The sequence below is a fragment of the Delphinus delphis genome, chromosome 1 (assembly GCF_949987515.2).
Source record: "Delphinus delphis chromosome 1, mDelDel1.2, whole genome shotgun sequence".
In the NCBI taxonomy this organism is placed as follows: domain Eukaryota; kingdom Metazoa; phylum Chordata; class Mammalia; order Artiodactyla; family Delphinidae; genus Delphinus; species Delphinus delphis.
The window spans coordinates 20,630,007-20,646,012 of NC_082683.1; the positions used below are offsets into that span (position 1 = coordinate 20,630,007).

General features: G+C 43.1%; 1 protein-coding gene across 2 annotated transcripts in view; it reads left to right on the top strand.

Moving 5' to 3' along the window:
* ARID1A (AT-rich interaction domain 1A) overlaps positions 1-16,006 on the top strand; it is a 70,470-nt gene that overhangs the window by 12,357 nt on the left and 42,107 nt on the right. For both annotated transcript variants that reach the window (XM_060017025.1, XM_060017019.1), the window contains exon 2: positions 14,608-14,820. In XM_060017025.1, the coding sequence (XP_059873008.1) occupies positions 14,608-14,820 (213 nt within the window). The remainder of the gene's footprint in view (positions 1-14,607; positions 14,821-16,006) is intronic.

A 16,006-nucleotide genomic window follows, 5' to 3' on the forward strand; every position in this document is an offset into this window, starting at 1 on the left:
CAAAAAACTAGTAAAAGGTAGAGTTTAGGTTTGAATCAAGGTTTGTCTGATTCTCCAGAGCTGTGTAACATTATAAAATACTAAGTTTGCTTCTCCAAAATAAATTATTCAAGCACTAGACCTTGTTGGGACATTATTTTTTGCAATAATCTAGAACTCTTTTTTTTAAAAAAACTATTTATTTATTTAGGCTGTGCCAGGTCTTCATTGCGGCATGTGAGATCTTTAGTTGCAGCGTGCATGTGGGATCTAGTTCCCCGACCAGGGATGGAACCCGGGCCCCCTGCATTGGGAGCTCAGATTCTTGGCCACTGGACCACGAAGGAAGTCCCTAGAACTCTTAAATGGGGTGAAAGACTGAAAAGCCTTTAGTTACAGTTTGACATTATGCCCAGATTTCTGTCCCATCCATCTCTTCCATTTAGAATTTTATTTAGGTTTTTGATGAATGTCTGTATGATCCCGATGGTAAGAATTGGCAGGATTTGGTCCTTAGGCCCTTTTCTCTTTGAGAGTGGGGATAGAGGTGGGATTCAGGCTCAAAGATAGAGCCCTTCACTTTGACCTAAATGAGAGTAACTTGCATTATGAAAATATTTGCAGAGTGATTTTACTTTCTAGAACTTGGAGCACTCCCTGGAGAGATGAGGATTGTTGTCTTAATTTTCCACTTCAGGGAAGTGAACACGTAAAGGTTAAGTGCCTCACACAGTTTCATGTCAGTCAGCTCTAAAAGTGAGGTTTAAAGTTCCCTTAGGCTGTGTGACTTCAGGCAAGTCACTTCTCTGAATCTGTATCCTCAACTGTATGATAAGGAAAAATATCTACTTGCAGCTGTAGTAAACGTTAAATAACATATATGTAAGTATTACTTGTTATCCAATAAAATTCGAACACAGCTCCTAGTTGGTAGAGGCCCCTGCTTGAGAGGGGGATAGAATTGAATGGTTAAAGACAGACAGCATTAGTCTGTGCTGAATTAAAAGCTATCCCATAGTTTTTACCTGGGCCCATAGCATTTTTACCTGGGCCCTGTTTAGAAATACAAATACTCATCCAGACGTACTGAATCCAAAACTCTGGCAGTATGTTTTAACAAGACCTCCAGGCCACTATAACGCACACTCAAGTTTGAGAACTACTGGATTTATGCTCAACTAGGCTACAGAATATATCTGAAATACCTGAGGGGCTTCTTCCACATTATACCAAAGGCTAATGTTTCAGATGTATCTGCCCTTCCCATGATGTTGAAAGTGTGTTATTGGTTGGAGAAAAGGTTAAAAGTGCTAGGGGTTGGGGGAGAAGAAAGAAAATACTTCTGAGATGGATCTTCTATACAGTAATGACACACTCTGTTTGTTTATAGGACCTGGGGACTCCCTGCCCTCCGTTTCTCTTTTAGCTCTTTGGTGGCGTAGCATGAGGATGGTTCTGGTTTGATGAAGGTGGAAAAGCTCATTTTAGGGTGGTGGCCTCCAAGTATGACCAGTTGATAAAACTGCCCAAAAAAGTCGTTCTTGAAAATGATCCTCAGAGGCTAGTATTTGAAACCTTAATTAAATGCCATGATATCCTTTCTGCTCGTTGATGGCCCGCTGATCTGAGAATCTGGTGGTCTCTGAGTAGACCATTCTTAATGACTTCCCTCTGTCATCCCCCACCCCTCAGTGCCCCAGTGGCCACCTTGAGTTTTGCTGTGATTCCTTTCCTTGTGTCCCTTGTTGTGAAGTCCTAGTAAATAAACCCTCTAAGAAGACTCCTGACAAGTTACCCCATCTCTGAAGTGGATGAGGTCTCTTTGAGGAATGGACATTTGAGCCAAAACCTGTCCCTAGTTGTATGACTTAATAAGGATTGTGCTTGGCACAGAGATGGAAGTTACAGAAATGGTTAGATAATAAACATTAATAATGCAAAGACCAAGTGGAGAACCAGTGTTGTAGTTCATGGGGGCTTTCTGAAAACCTGATGTGGTTTCTGAATCCTTCCCATTAAAAACATGTTTCCTGTACCAGACCTCTTTTCCCTCCTGCCTGAGAAGGGAAGCTGTGATCACTGTGACCTGGCTGCGATGAAGGCAGAGGCTTCCAGGAGGCAGTATGCTGACAGTTTGATCTGTGATTTGATATTTGTATGTACAGACAATACTCTGGTAGTCATATGTTCCGTGTGTGTGTTTTTGTGTTCTAGACTCACTTTATCATCCCTCTGCCATTCAGCTTTATTTTCTCTCTGTTCTTGTTTTTTTCCTTTTTCATTCTCTCCTTTGGTTTCTAACTCTGTTAGTAGAATGCAAAGCACATGGAGACTTCAGTAGCTTTAACACACCAGAGCTGACAAAATGTCTTAAGGGAACCGGAGAGGCAACTTATACCACTTTCAGATCAACATTGTTTCAGTGAAGATTCCTGGTATCTGCTTACCTCTGTTGGAATGGCCTGGCTAACTAGAGGCAGGACGTGTCTTTGTCTAATAAACTAAGAAACAGAAGTTTCCTAGATGATCTCTCCCTCTTCTCTTTTCTCACCTTATTGTCTTTGGTCTGGAGACTTTCTTAGCCCTCCTTAATCTGTTTTGGGGGTTCTGTTGGTCTAAGACAGATTTGTAACATTCTTGTTTTTCTTTCTAGTCTGTGATTTGAATCTTCTGCTTTCCCAGTGCAGCTTTGAATTGGCTTCTTTAAAACCCCTACATAAAACCTCAAGTGACCAATATGTGGTCTCATTATGGTATTTTGGGTTAAAATAAAATGAGATTGAGATTGCCTTATTCAAGGCACACAGAATTTCCCTTTGGTAAATGTGTCTGGGTGAGTGAATACAGCAATCTCAAAAGAGTGTATGAGCCAAAACAGACTTGGGGCGGGGGGGTACGGATAAATATTAGCTAGATTTCCATAGCTTAGTGTGCCAAGTATTCATCCCAATTTGATTATACTGGCCACAGATAGCAGGAAAGACAGCTGGTAACTTTGGTCTAGTCTCATGCATTTCTCGTATAAATGATGAAGCCAGGGTCTTCAGTACACATTTGTGTGGACAGTGGTATAGAGGAGGGGAGGTTGGTACCAATGTACTTTTGGAGCTCTGAAAAGAATAGGAGAATCTATAGTACTCTATGGCTTTTCATTCAGGGAACTGCTGACCTTAAAAAAGCCTGAGGATTTGGAAGCATCTGTAATCTTAATAAGGTAGGCTGTGCCCTTGGCCGTTCTTTAACTTATTTTATTGTGCTTGTTATAGTGGACATAGGGGGACCAAGGGAAAGGCTGGCATTTTTGGAAAGTGGTCCAGGGCAGCCCTAGGAATTAATGAAAGTGCCATGGCTGCTGCTTCTCAGTGTCTTTATCAAAATATAGTACTTGATTGGATTGATTACAATCAAAGCATGATGGCAAACAGATTCCCCTACTGCATGTGAATCAAGTTCCTACAGCTAAGTGATGTCACAGATACCTTTTTTAGTATAGAAGGAAAAACTTGGGCAGAATGTAAAACTGTGCACTTAGAGAAATTTAGAACCTTTTTATATGACCCATGCCAGACCAAGTCTGGAGTTACAGATAAAGTAAAAGGAACGGGGGAAAAGAGAGCTTTTTAAAGGAGAAGGCAAGGAGGCCTTGAAGTTTTCTGGCTAGAAGCAGTTTTTGCCTTTGCCTTTTTTGTCTATTTTTGAGCAGTTATCTGTAAAGCAATTTAACATATGGAAGAGGGAGTAGTATTTTAGAAACTAGGTCAAAAGAACTAGGTGTGATTTAGAAGTGTTGTCTTTACTGAAAAGTTGATATATACTCTCCTGGGTAAAGCTCTGTTTGAAAGGCTATGTGCCCCTTGCCTCTCCATGTATCCCTTAAGCGTACCATATCAATTCCTGATAAATAACAAATAGGTAGGGAAGAAAATGTCTAAACCTACTTAGTGCTTCATTCTTAACCTGCTCAGTTGGGCTGCGGTCCATCCACAATAAGGTCCGTTCCCTAGTAGAAGCACCAAAGGATGGTTTGTGGGAGGAAATACTTTTTTCTGATGTCAACCCATAACACCTCGTGTGGGTAGTCAGGTCTGTATTTTGTTAAGTTTTTAATTATTAAGCATATACTGGAAGGCAGTATACCAACCTGTTTTCCTTGTATACCATCAGGTTTTCTTGGACTTTGATCATATGCCCCATTTCTCAAGAATTTTCAGGATAAGAACTTTTTTTTTAGCTCACTTAATTGTCCGGTCCTGTTACTGAAATATTGTCTAATTTAAAGCATACAATAGTTGGGACTTGCCAGTGTAAGAAATCTTGTGGCAAAACTTTTTTTGAAAAACCTGTGAGTACCTACCTACCATTTGGCAGTTGCTTACAGTAATGTAACAGCTACTTAAGGAGCTTCTACAATGTATCAGGCAACAGGATTCATAATGCCATGGAGTACTTTCTAGTAGGGAAAGATATAAATAAATAATCACAAATAACTATATAATTATAATTGTATTAATGCACTGGGGAAGTACTGCCTTCAGTAAATTATTTTCCAACTATTTCATAAAGTAAATTTTTATTTATGATTACCTTGGCTAGTGGGTGACTTTGTACTGTTGAGCTCTTGGGATAGGTACCAGTCAGTTCTGATTCCCTTTCCCATGACTGCTCCAGGGTCAATTGTTACAGGAAATTCTCCATCTCAGACTGGACTTGTAATGGGCTAGAGTCCATTATTTCTCAGTGAGGCTCTTCTTTGTGTGGAGATGCATTGTAGGACATTTGGCATCCTGCTCCCCAGGTAATAAATGTCAGTAATACCACAGAATCGCTGTGGTAACCTAAAAGGCACTTTCGTACATTGGTTTCCAAACACTTCTCTGGGGCTAGTATTGCCCTGGTTGAAAACCGTTGGGCTTTACTGTCAGGATTCTTGGAAGGAGCTATTGAACAAATTCCTTTGGGAGAACAGACTGAAAGTAGGTAGAGCTTGAGAACTGGACTGGTCAACCCTTTTGGTGTCTAACGTGTGTGTGTGTGTGTGTGTGTGAGTGTGTTTGTGTTTAAGTTTTCTTTATTTTTAAAAAATATTTATTTATTTTTGGCTGCATTGGGTCTTCGTTGTTGTACATGGGGGCTACTCTTCGTTGCAGTGCACCGAAGTTGTCTTATTGCGGCGGCTTCTCTTTGTTGCAGAGCACAGGCTCTAGGCACGTGGGCTCAGTAGTTGTGGTACACAGGCTTAGTTGCTCCGCGGCATGTGGGATCTTCCTGGATCAGGGCTCGAACCCATGTCCCCTGCATTGGCAAGTGAATTCTTTTTTTTTTCTTTTTTGCGGTACGCGGGCCTCTCACTGTTGTGGCCTCTCCCGTTGCGGAGCACAGGCTCCGGATGCGCAGGCTCAGCGGCCATGGCTCACGGACCTAGCCGCTCCTCGGCATGTGGGATCTTCCCGGACCGGGGCACGAACCCGTGTCCCCTGCATCGGCAGGCGGCCTCTCAACCACTGCGCCACCAGGGAAGCCCGGCAGGTGGATTCTTAACCACTGCACCACCAGGGAAGTCCTGTAGTATTCTTGTTTTTTAAGTGGGTATTTTGAAACTGCTTTCAGCTCCATCCTGCTTTTTCTCCTATTGAGTATGGAGAGAGGGAAGTAATTTATTTGATTGTTAGTTAACTTCTAGTTGACCACTTTGGGTTTCTGGTCTTGAGTGTGTGGGACCAGAACTGGGTCTGGTTTCTAAGCTTTATTGCTTAGAAATTTGGGACTTGTGTAGGATGATAATAGCTAACATTTTGGGTGCTGGAGGAGATAGCAATCAAACACAGACACATACCTTGTATTCTAGCCTTGTAGCTTATACTAGTCTAGGATATAGACTTTAAACAAGATAAATAAGTAAACTTTAGCATATAGTATGCTTAGTGATATGTGCTCAGGAGCAAAGTTAATCAGGGATCAACTGTAAGAAGTGTGCAGGATTGAAATCTTAAATGGGTACACCAGGGGAGGCCAAAATGAAGTGATATTTGATGTGAGAGAGCTATACTAATACCTGAGAGAAGAAAGAGTATTCCAGGTGGAGAGATCAGTGAATACAAAGACTCTGAGGCTGGAGCATGTCCAGCTGGTTTGAAGAACAATGTTTTGTTTCGTTTTAATGTATTAACTTATTCAACCCTGAGGGTGCTGCTAGTGCCGTCTCTATTCTGTTGATGTAGAAACTGAGGGGCAGAGAAGTTGAAGGCATTGTGGAGGCAGAGCTCTTAGGACTTAACTGTGTTGAACCAAGCATTTCCTCTCAGCATGAAAGAGGTTAGGAATTGCCAAGACCTCTAGAATTCCACTTTCTCTTTCACAGTCCCCTTTCTTTTCCTCTTTTAAAGTAGAAAAGTTTGTTTTACACACGGATGTCTACCTTCCCGGAGTTTGTGTTCTAGTCTAGGATACAGACAGTGAACAAGGTAAATAAGTAAAGCATATAGTATTGTTAGTAATAGGTGGTCAGGTGAACAAGACAGTCGGGGATTAAGTATAAGAATTTGGGAAATCTTGGCGTTGAGAATGCTGCTTATTTGGGAATCTGAGGTCCGTTCCTAGTTTTTCTCTATTGGCCAGGCACTGCCCTCTTCAGACCATAGGTTGGCTAAGGAAGCTGAACGTGCATCTGAGTTCTAGGGTCATTCTGTGCTGGAGATGGGAGGAGATTTGGAGGGAGGCCATGCAGCCCAAATGCTCCCAGACTGGACATGAGAATTGCCTGAGGAGATTCCTGGCCCCATCCCAGAGCTGCTGATTCAGAATCTAGAGGGCGGGATTCAAGTGTGTAGCTGAAGAGGTTAGGTACAGCCTGATTAGTGCCTACCCCTCTCTCCCCAGTTGGTCAGAGAACTGGGATTGAAACTCAGGCATTCTCTTAGTCTAGTGTACTCTTTTCATCGTGTTGTAATGCTGTCTTACTCTTGAGATTAAAAAGTTGTAAACAAGGGGATGTTTAATTTTATCAAATGGCATTTCATTCTTGTTTAATCATTGTCTTGGGGCCTTACTGTTTTATATATTATATACCTGGGTTTTCAGTAGTACCTGAAGAATTCTTTCTCAAGAAGGTATGTGTCTTTCTTAGAGGCTTTTGTAATTCATTGGAAATTGGGAGAAATTGGTTAGCTAAGTTTGGTCTTCCGAAAAAGGGATCATCATTTTTGGAAGAGCACTTTCTCTTTGAAAGGTGGCTAATGAAAGTGCTCTGGATGAGAAGAACTTCATCATTTGTTGGGGAATTTATTACTTTAATGCTCTACTTGCTTTATTTGAAGAGCTCTTTCAGGACCCAGCGAAGAAATAAAGAAATGCCAGCCACCTGGTTGTGGTTTTTCTGTCACGCCTCTTCTGGGGGACAGCTGCGAGGTGGTTGTTACGGTTGGCTCTCATAATTTATTTGAGTTTTGTGGAAGATTCAGTGACTTTTCCCCCTTTGGTCTCTTTTTTCTACCCTTAGTGAGTTTTTTTCTGATTTTCTGGTCTGGAAAGATGGAGCACAGTAGCCTAAATACCTCTGAGCCAGGGAGAGAGCCAGGCATCTTGTCTTGTTCTCTATCACATTAGAGACAGTGTGGGTTGGAAGGTCCTGAGTCTGTTGTCAGGTTGCAGCCCCTCCTAGGAGTTCGGTCAGCTTGATGCTTCAGGTCATGTCTTTGAAATGGGCTCTTACTTAAGGCTGCAAAGGGGAATGTGCCCTGATCTTCAAGAATCGTTTCTGTAAACAGAATGGGGTAGATAGAACTTTTAATTGACTTTGGGTTTTTTATTTATATTCAACTTGGACACTTATGGAACGTTGAAAGAATTTTTTAAAAAACTGTCTCTTTCAGGTGGTAGTTGTAAACTAGTTGTTGGTAATTCCTCTCTCACCATAGGCATATGGCCAGTTTGTTGAGAACTGGAATGAACTAGAACTAAAATGAAAGAATTGTTTTCAGTCTCTTGTGAAGTAGAAAAATGGGGTGTGATTCTCAGGTTATGAATGATAAGAAACATAGGCTGAGTGGGTTGATCTCCTGGGTCAGGTGTTGGTATATCTGATGAGAGATTTTTATTTTCTTATCATCGGTATAGCTTCAGGAAATCAGTGATGTCTCTGGTGAGGCCAAATAGGAAGTGAAGAATCTCTTGTTATCCTGGGTCACATAAACAGTGGGCACATGACTGTTTAAATGCAAAACAAAATGAAGGGAAGGAATCTCCTTATTTTAGGAGGCAGGGTCTGGGGATAGAACTAAATGCAGGTTTCTGGGCAGTTTTTCCTTGATTGGGGTTGGGCCCCTAGACCAGTCTTCAAAGCCATGAAGTGTACTGGAGGAGTGAGAAAAAACAGGATGAGGATACAGATGTCTGTGTGGCTGGGGAGGGGGGCACTGTGAGAATGATTTATGCTGGTCAGCTCACGTGTATCGGGGTGCAAAGGGTGGTTCTCTCTATGGAATCTACTCGGTCCTTCCTCAGATCTGAGTGTGGGGCCACGTGGAGCTTGCGGGAAGCTGAGAGCACGTTGGTTGGGAGAGGGCTTAACGTTTGTATTTATCCCTCCCTGGAATGCTCCTCAGTAGGGGAGCGTCCCATAGGAAAACTGGATCAACAGCTGCCGCCTGTCCCTGTAATCACAGGAAGCCAAGGCTGGGTGCCTTTGTATGGGAGCTCCACAGCCAGACAATAGTTTGTGCTGGCGGGGCCATGTGGCGAGTCACGTGACCTGGGGCTGTTTTCTGCCGGGGTCCTTACCCATCTGTTCTTTCGGCTCTTTCTGGGTTATCAGGCGCCAGTCCAAGTCCTCCCAGGCAGCCAGCTTCATGGCCAGAGATTACGAGCACTAACCTTCCTGGCAGGGGTGGTGTGGCTTCGCGTTTATGCAGATTAGCCATGTGTTTCTCACTTCAAGGCGTTCCACAGGAAAAGCCTTTTCCTGTGTTTGGCTCTCAGTGGGCGGTTCCCAGCTTACTGTACTGGGACTCAGCAAGCAGCAGGCGTGCACGAGAGGGATCACAGTACACTGGCCCCCTCCCATTCCACCTCCAGTGCTACGTCACCACAACACAACCGCTCGAGCTCTCATACTGTTGGTGTCATTCATTCGGTGCCAAGATTGCTTTAAAAAATTCCCTTGGCCCCAGTTCAAACAGGAGTACAGCTGGGATGTGTTAGATTTTAGGCAGTCTGCCCTCAATTTGAGATGAGTTATAAATAGCAGTGCCGACTTCCTTAACTACCGCTCTCTGAGGTAAAATGCAGGTTAATTACTGTGGGAATCAATTAGGTGGTTCTTTTGGTTAAAGAGCCAGGAATGCTTTTTTTTATTGTTGTTATTAAAAGTCATACAACAAATCTGGCCAGGAATAAATTGAAAGCGCAGTGAGTAAGAAATAATATTCTAGGTTTCTACTAGCCTCAACTAGTTGGCATTTAGGGTGACAGGACAAGTGGTAGTCAAGACTTCTGCTTTCTGATGGACACATTTTTGGCAGCCCAGTCCATCTCTCTCCAGTCATGTTCTTGCTGGTCCTTGGGTACCAAATCTGGTTCCTTTGGTTTGCTACACAGTCACTTCCTTTCTGCATCTTTGGATTGGGACTGAAGCCTGGAACTTTCCTCAGTTGGACTTTTATTTCAAGAAAATTAAGAAGTTTCTCTTTCCTGGTGCCACTGCATGTGGTGTGGTGCATTTTGGTGAACAGTATCTCTCACTTTGGAGTCCCTGGCCCCGCCTTCTCTGCTCTCTTCTCAATCAGTTGTGATCAGAAGTTGGAGAATTTGAAGTCCAGTGTGTTATATCTCAGCAACCCCTTAGGTCGTTATGGCTTTCCTTGGTGCAATAAGAAGTTGTAAGGGATTCCATTAGCCCTCTGATCTGGAGGGGCTTTTAATTCCGTTTGCTTAGAGCAGGGAAACTCTGTGCAAGTGGTTAGTCTGTAAGCTGTTTGTTCTGAATATATTCAAAGGGACCAGCCTGCTAGGCATCCTTGCCTTTGATGCGTAGGGAAACTACAACTTTTGATGCATTTCATTTGGCAGGCAGTTTGTAAGACGTCCAGTGATCTGGAAGGAGATAAGTGGTGAATAGAGATGGGGGTTTTCTTATGGCTCTTTTCCTCTTTTTTATTTTTATTTTTTATGAATGTAGGAGAGTATATAGCAGGGGGCCCGACTGCCCTGATCAAGGGGGCAGCATTTTCCTCTCAATTATGTGTCTTTGTGGCAGAGCCTTTGCTTTTGAAGTGTAATCACAGTAATCTACTCCTGTGGTTTCCCATTGAAGGGATTTCCTCTCTGTCTTTCCCAGAGAGGAATCTCTGGCTCTTTGGTGTTTCCCATCCTCTGCCTCTTCCTTGGTGCCTGCAGACTGCTGATACTGGTTTTTCTATCTTGTATGTAGTAGGCATTTTTCTCAGCTGAAATTGCTACTTTCCAAAAAAACTGATTAGTGAAGATTTAAGGCCCCTCCTCTGTTATGAAAGATTGGAAGATGACATTTCATCTATAACTGCAAATCACAAATCTTTCACAATGGTTTTAAATGTCAGAAGTGTGAGTTCAGTCCCTGCCTACCTCCCCTTCTGATATGAGCAGATGTTTAACTTTGACATGAGACCAGATTAATCTGGTTGAACTGAATATATTTTAGTTGCTAAGCTGTGTATTCCGTTTATTATAACCCTTTAGTGAAGAGAAGGGGTCAGAAATCTGATGTCCAGGAAAGGGAAATGTCTTAATTTCATTTTTTAGAATAAGAATTTTTTTTAACTTGCGTTTATTTTTAGTCTGCAAGGAGTTTCTAAAGTAATGGAAGAATCCTTGAACCCTTTAGTAGCTGTCCTCAATTGGGAGTGCAGGCACCCTGATGTGAGACATGGGGCGGGGGTGGTGGGTAGGGGGGAGTAACTTGCCTTTAGCCTTTTGTTTTTAAGCAGTGTGTTTGTGGATGCCTGTGTGGTTTGAAGACCTCTCTGGTTATAGGAGAGAGGCACTTAAGGATGGCACTTAAGAGTCTCCTCAGAGGTGTGCTCATTCTTCCTTGACTGTTTGTTCTACCCTCCCCTTTGCTTTTTCAGTTCAGTCCCCATTTTTTTCTGCCCTCAAAGTCATAACCTGGTTTAGGGTTTAGGGGTGTCCCTGGCCCTTTGGCTAGGTGGTTTAATCTAGGCTTTCTTCCCATAGTATCCCCTACCCACTTCTTAAAGTAGGGCAGCCTGGCACAGTGAAGTTCCTGAGCCCTAGTTCTGCACTTGGGGTCTTTCGGGGGACTTTGAAGATAAAATACCTGATCTCCGATTTCTGAGAACTTAGTCTCGAGAGATGCAGTCAGTTAGCTGGACAACTAAGTGCTAAACCTATGATTCTGACTGATTTTACAATAGGACATTTAGAAGTGTGAAAGAACAGAATGTGCTAAAGAAGTGGGAAGTGGCTTCATGTTGAAGGGTTGGGTTTCTGCTGGTGGAAGCCATTGTGGACAGGAGGGCAGGGCAGGGTACTATTGCGCAGAGCTGGACATGTGGGAAGTCTGGCATGAGGCTGAAAAATGCGTAGAACTGGAGCGCTGTGGCCCATTTGAGAGCCAGGCAGAAGCACTATTTATCATAATTGATAATAGCTACTATTCATTGGGTGTTTAAGTACCAGGCACTGTGTGAAGTGTGTTATGTGCGTTTTATGTTTTTTTTGTTTTTGTTTTTTGGCTGTGTTGGGTCTTTGATGGTGCACGTGGGCCTTCTCTGGTTGCGGTGAGTGGGAGCTACTCTTCGTCGCGGTGCGCAGGCTTCTCTTGTTGCGGAGCACGGGCTCTAGGCGCGCGGGCTTCAGTAGTTGTGGTACATGGGCTCTAGAGCACAGGCTCAGTAGTTGTGATGCACGGGCTTAGTTGCTCCGCAGCATGTGGGATCTTCCTGGACCAGGGCTCGAACCCGTGTCCCCTGCATTGGCAGGTGGATTCTTAACCACTGCGTCACCTGGGAAGCCCCAGTTATGTGCATTTTAGTTAAAGAATTGATGTGCTCAAGGTCAGTGACAAGAGTTAGGAGTTGAACCCAAGTCTGTCGATTTATTACTTTCTTTGCTCTTTCTATTTGTTACTGTACATGATGTAGTAGGTAGGAAGTTTGGGGCTGTTGTTGAGCAGGGAGAGGTGAAAATGATTTGTGAGTATTGCTCTAGAACTGTGCAATCCAATATAACCACCAGCTACATGTGGTTATTTGAATTTAAAGTAAATAAAAAGAATTCAGTTCCTCAGTCACACTAGGCATATTTCAAGTACTTAATAGTCATACAACACAGAAAATTTTATTGGGCAGTGTTTCTCTAGATCACTGGTTCTCAGCTAGTAATATATGTTAGAACTAGGGAATTTCCTGGCAGTCCAGTGGTTAGGACTTGGCGCTTTCACTGCCGTGGCCTGGGTTCAATCCCTGGTTGGGGAACTAAGAACTAAGATCCCACAAGCCATGCATTGCCCCCTCCCCCGACACACGAATCATCCAAGGATCTTAAGGGGTTTAGGGGGAGGGAGCCAAGCCTTTCTAGACTCGCTAAATTGGAATCTCTAGGGAGAGGCCCAGGCATTTGTGCAGCTTCTCACATCTGATCGGTAGCTGTGGTTAATAGCTGCTGCTCTAGAAGCTCCGTAGTAACCATGGTAATGACTGCCCCTTGTGTGTTGAGGAGATCTAGACTGACAGAGATACCCAGAGTGGGCTGGTCTCTGTTCAGCAAATGTAGTCTCTTCACCTGGGGGCCACGTGGACAGCAGCTGCAGTCTAGGATAAGATGAGGATCTCCTTGTTATTTGCGGCATGATGTGGCTGTGTAAGCCCCTGAGCTCTTTGTAGGAGAGAATGGTGATGTTTTGGCTCCATTGCCAGGTGTATCTGGGGAAGACCACATGCTATTTATTACTCACTAGTTTGGTTGTTGAATTTGAACTTCCTAAACAGGCTCAAAAGAATCCACGTGGCTCCAAAGTTATGATCGGGAATGTTATTGGAGCTTCTGATACAGAGGCAGGTCTGGGCGAAAATTGTTTAGTTATGATTGTTGGAAATAGCACTTTAATAATATTGACATGTAGTAGTGATTTGGGACACGGTTTTACTATGATTCTCGTAGTTTGGAAACTTGGGAGGTTTCAGTGTTAACCTTTTAAGGTGAGATTTCAGCTGCAGCCTAAGAGAGAACTTCGTTTCTGCTTTTTTTCGGTTAGTATTTAGAAGAATAGTCTCTGTGGCTTTTTATCTTATCCATTTTCCTCACGACAGCTCGACTTCTTCATTATTATAAAACACTTAGGTAGTGTGCTGCAAAAAAAATATATTAGAATAATTTATTAATTATAGAATAATAGAACCAGAAGGGACCCTAGGTGTTATCTAGGCCAGTGGTTCTTAAAAGTATGGTGGTCCCTGGACCAGCAGCATCAGTATCACCTGGGAACTGCTATAAATGCATATCTTAAGCCCACCCCTGAACCTACAGAATCGTACCCTGGGGATGGGTCCCAGCAGTGTGCATTTTAACAAGCCCTCCGGGTGATTCTGATGCATTCTGAAGTTTGAGAACCACTGAATTCCTTAATACCTACTCCCCACCCCCAATTTAAGATTCAGTTTTCAGGTTTTACGTCAGGTGCAGGCCTACTTGGCAACTTGGGTGTATCTATTTAAGTGCTTAGAGATACTCCTTCCCTTCTCACCACCAATAGATATAGGTAGGCATCTCTGGGAGGGGAAAGTGTGCTGGGCCTCTGTTCTACGTAGCTCCAGTAAGATAAAATTATGTCAGAAAGTGAATGAGTTGACTGATCCTGTTGCACCACAAAGAGCTGGAAATTATGTTTGTAGCCAAATACCTATGAGCTTTGAGGTTCCATTATTGGTACCTCTGCATCTTGTTTTTTAGAGAGACATACTCTCTACCTGCCTTACACCCTCAAGCTCTTGAATATTAAAGGAGGTGAACTTTTCAGTTGAGTTGTACAAGGCTCTAAATAAATTCGGGGTCACAATTCCCTCAACAACTGTAACTTAGCTATGATACCCAGTTGGAAGAAAGCATAAATTTAAGTCCTCGTGCCATAGCACAAATGGGCTCTGGATGTGCAAGGAAATAAGTTTCCACTGTTTAAAGAATAAAAACATCTAGAGGCTTGTGTATTTGAATTCCCTACCACAGTATTAAAGCATCAGTTCTGGTGTTATTGAACAGGATCATGGCAGAGTATAGCAGCACCATCCCCTCCCAACTGAAGGGCCTTTGTTCTCATTTTTCTGTACCATAGAGTACGTGTATTCATTGCTCCACACCTGGCCCGTTCCTTGGATCTCAAGTAGTACCACACTTATAAAGTAGTATATAGCTTAGAAGATGCTTTCACAAACTGGTGGTGTTTCCATTTTACATATGACAAAATCAAGGTTCTGAGGAAGGTTACATGACTTGCTCAAGGGTTATTGGGTCTATACCATTACTTTATTTCATAGTAACTGTTTTCCTTTGTGGCATACAGACCTGTATGCCAAGGTTTGTGTTCATATTGGCTAGAGGACATCAAAGCTTCAGGTTAATGAAATGCTCTTTATTTTGTAGCCATCCAGTCCAATGGATCAGATGGGCAAGATGAGACCTCAGCCATATGGCGGGACTAACCCATACTCGCAACAACAGGGACCTCCATCAGGACCGCAGCAAGGACATGGGTACCCAGGGCAGCCATATGGGTCCCAGACCCCGCAGCGGTACCCGATGACCATGCAGGGCCGAGCGCAGAGTACCATGGGCGGCCTCTCTTATGCACAGCAGGTAGATGTTGACTCCGATTACCTCAATCCTTGTTGCTGTCCAAGATCTGGTCTTCAGCTATAGAATCAGAATGTGTCTTTGAAAAAAAAAAAAAAAAAAAAAGAATGTGTCTTTGGCTTCCAAACCTCTTGAAAGGAATATAGGCCAACTGACTCAGTTAGTTTCACTGTGCTATGTACAAGGCCAAGGTTGTGGTCACCATCGCATGTATGCTTGAAGGAAAACTGCTCCCTGGCCACCTGCTATACGTATCTGTCTTCTTTGACCTGGCTGGCCTGCTTGTACCCACTGAATGGCGATCTCTGAAGGAAGTGGGAAGAAAGAAAAAGGCAGTGGCTGAGCACCAATCAATCCACTGCTACCAAGAAAAACCGCTCATACCATGTGCCCTGGGGAGAGAAGAGGCCCTTCATGTTCTCAAGGCCTTCAACATACAGCTGTCTGGTTTAAAGTGAATGTTTAGAAGGGACTGGGAGTAGCAGGAAAAGGGAGGATTGAACAGTAAAGATGCTAACAGTGCTATTGCAGATGTTAAGATTTTACTCATCTCCTTTTATCTGACCATCCGCACCATCATCTTTTTATTGCCATTTTTTGTTTTGACAGCATTTTCTACCATTTATATGTGAATGGTATTCATACTGAAAATGGTGAGGGATAGAATATAAGACGTAACTTTACTTCTAAGACTTGAAAGCAAAGTATGCCCTTATATAAAATCACTTTTTTTTTTCAATGAGAAAATGGAGGAGAGTTGGGAAGGATATTATTGGTCTTTTTTTTCCCCCCTCCTTGCCAGATATATCCCCGGTGCCTAGAGTAGTGCCTGGTACAAGTAAGCAAGTAGGCTGTCAGATACTTTTTGAATGAAGACTAAATGAAAAAGAGAACCAGGGTAGTTTAGTGATTGGCATACCATCTGGCTTACTAAACCCTAGGTTTTCAGTCGGCTGAGCCAGGCTGCTCTTGACTCTTCGTTGTGGCTAGGATACAGATTCCTAGCGCTTATAAAAACAGTCTAGGTCATGATAAAAAGAGTAGACTCATTGGTGAAAACAGCTGTTCTTGAACTCTTGTAAGTTGACCATATTTTTATTAAATAGTGTGAATTTTCTGCGAATGAATGTGATCCACTTAAGAACAAACCAACTAGGAACCCAGCCTGGCTGTCCTTCCTGGCTCAGTT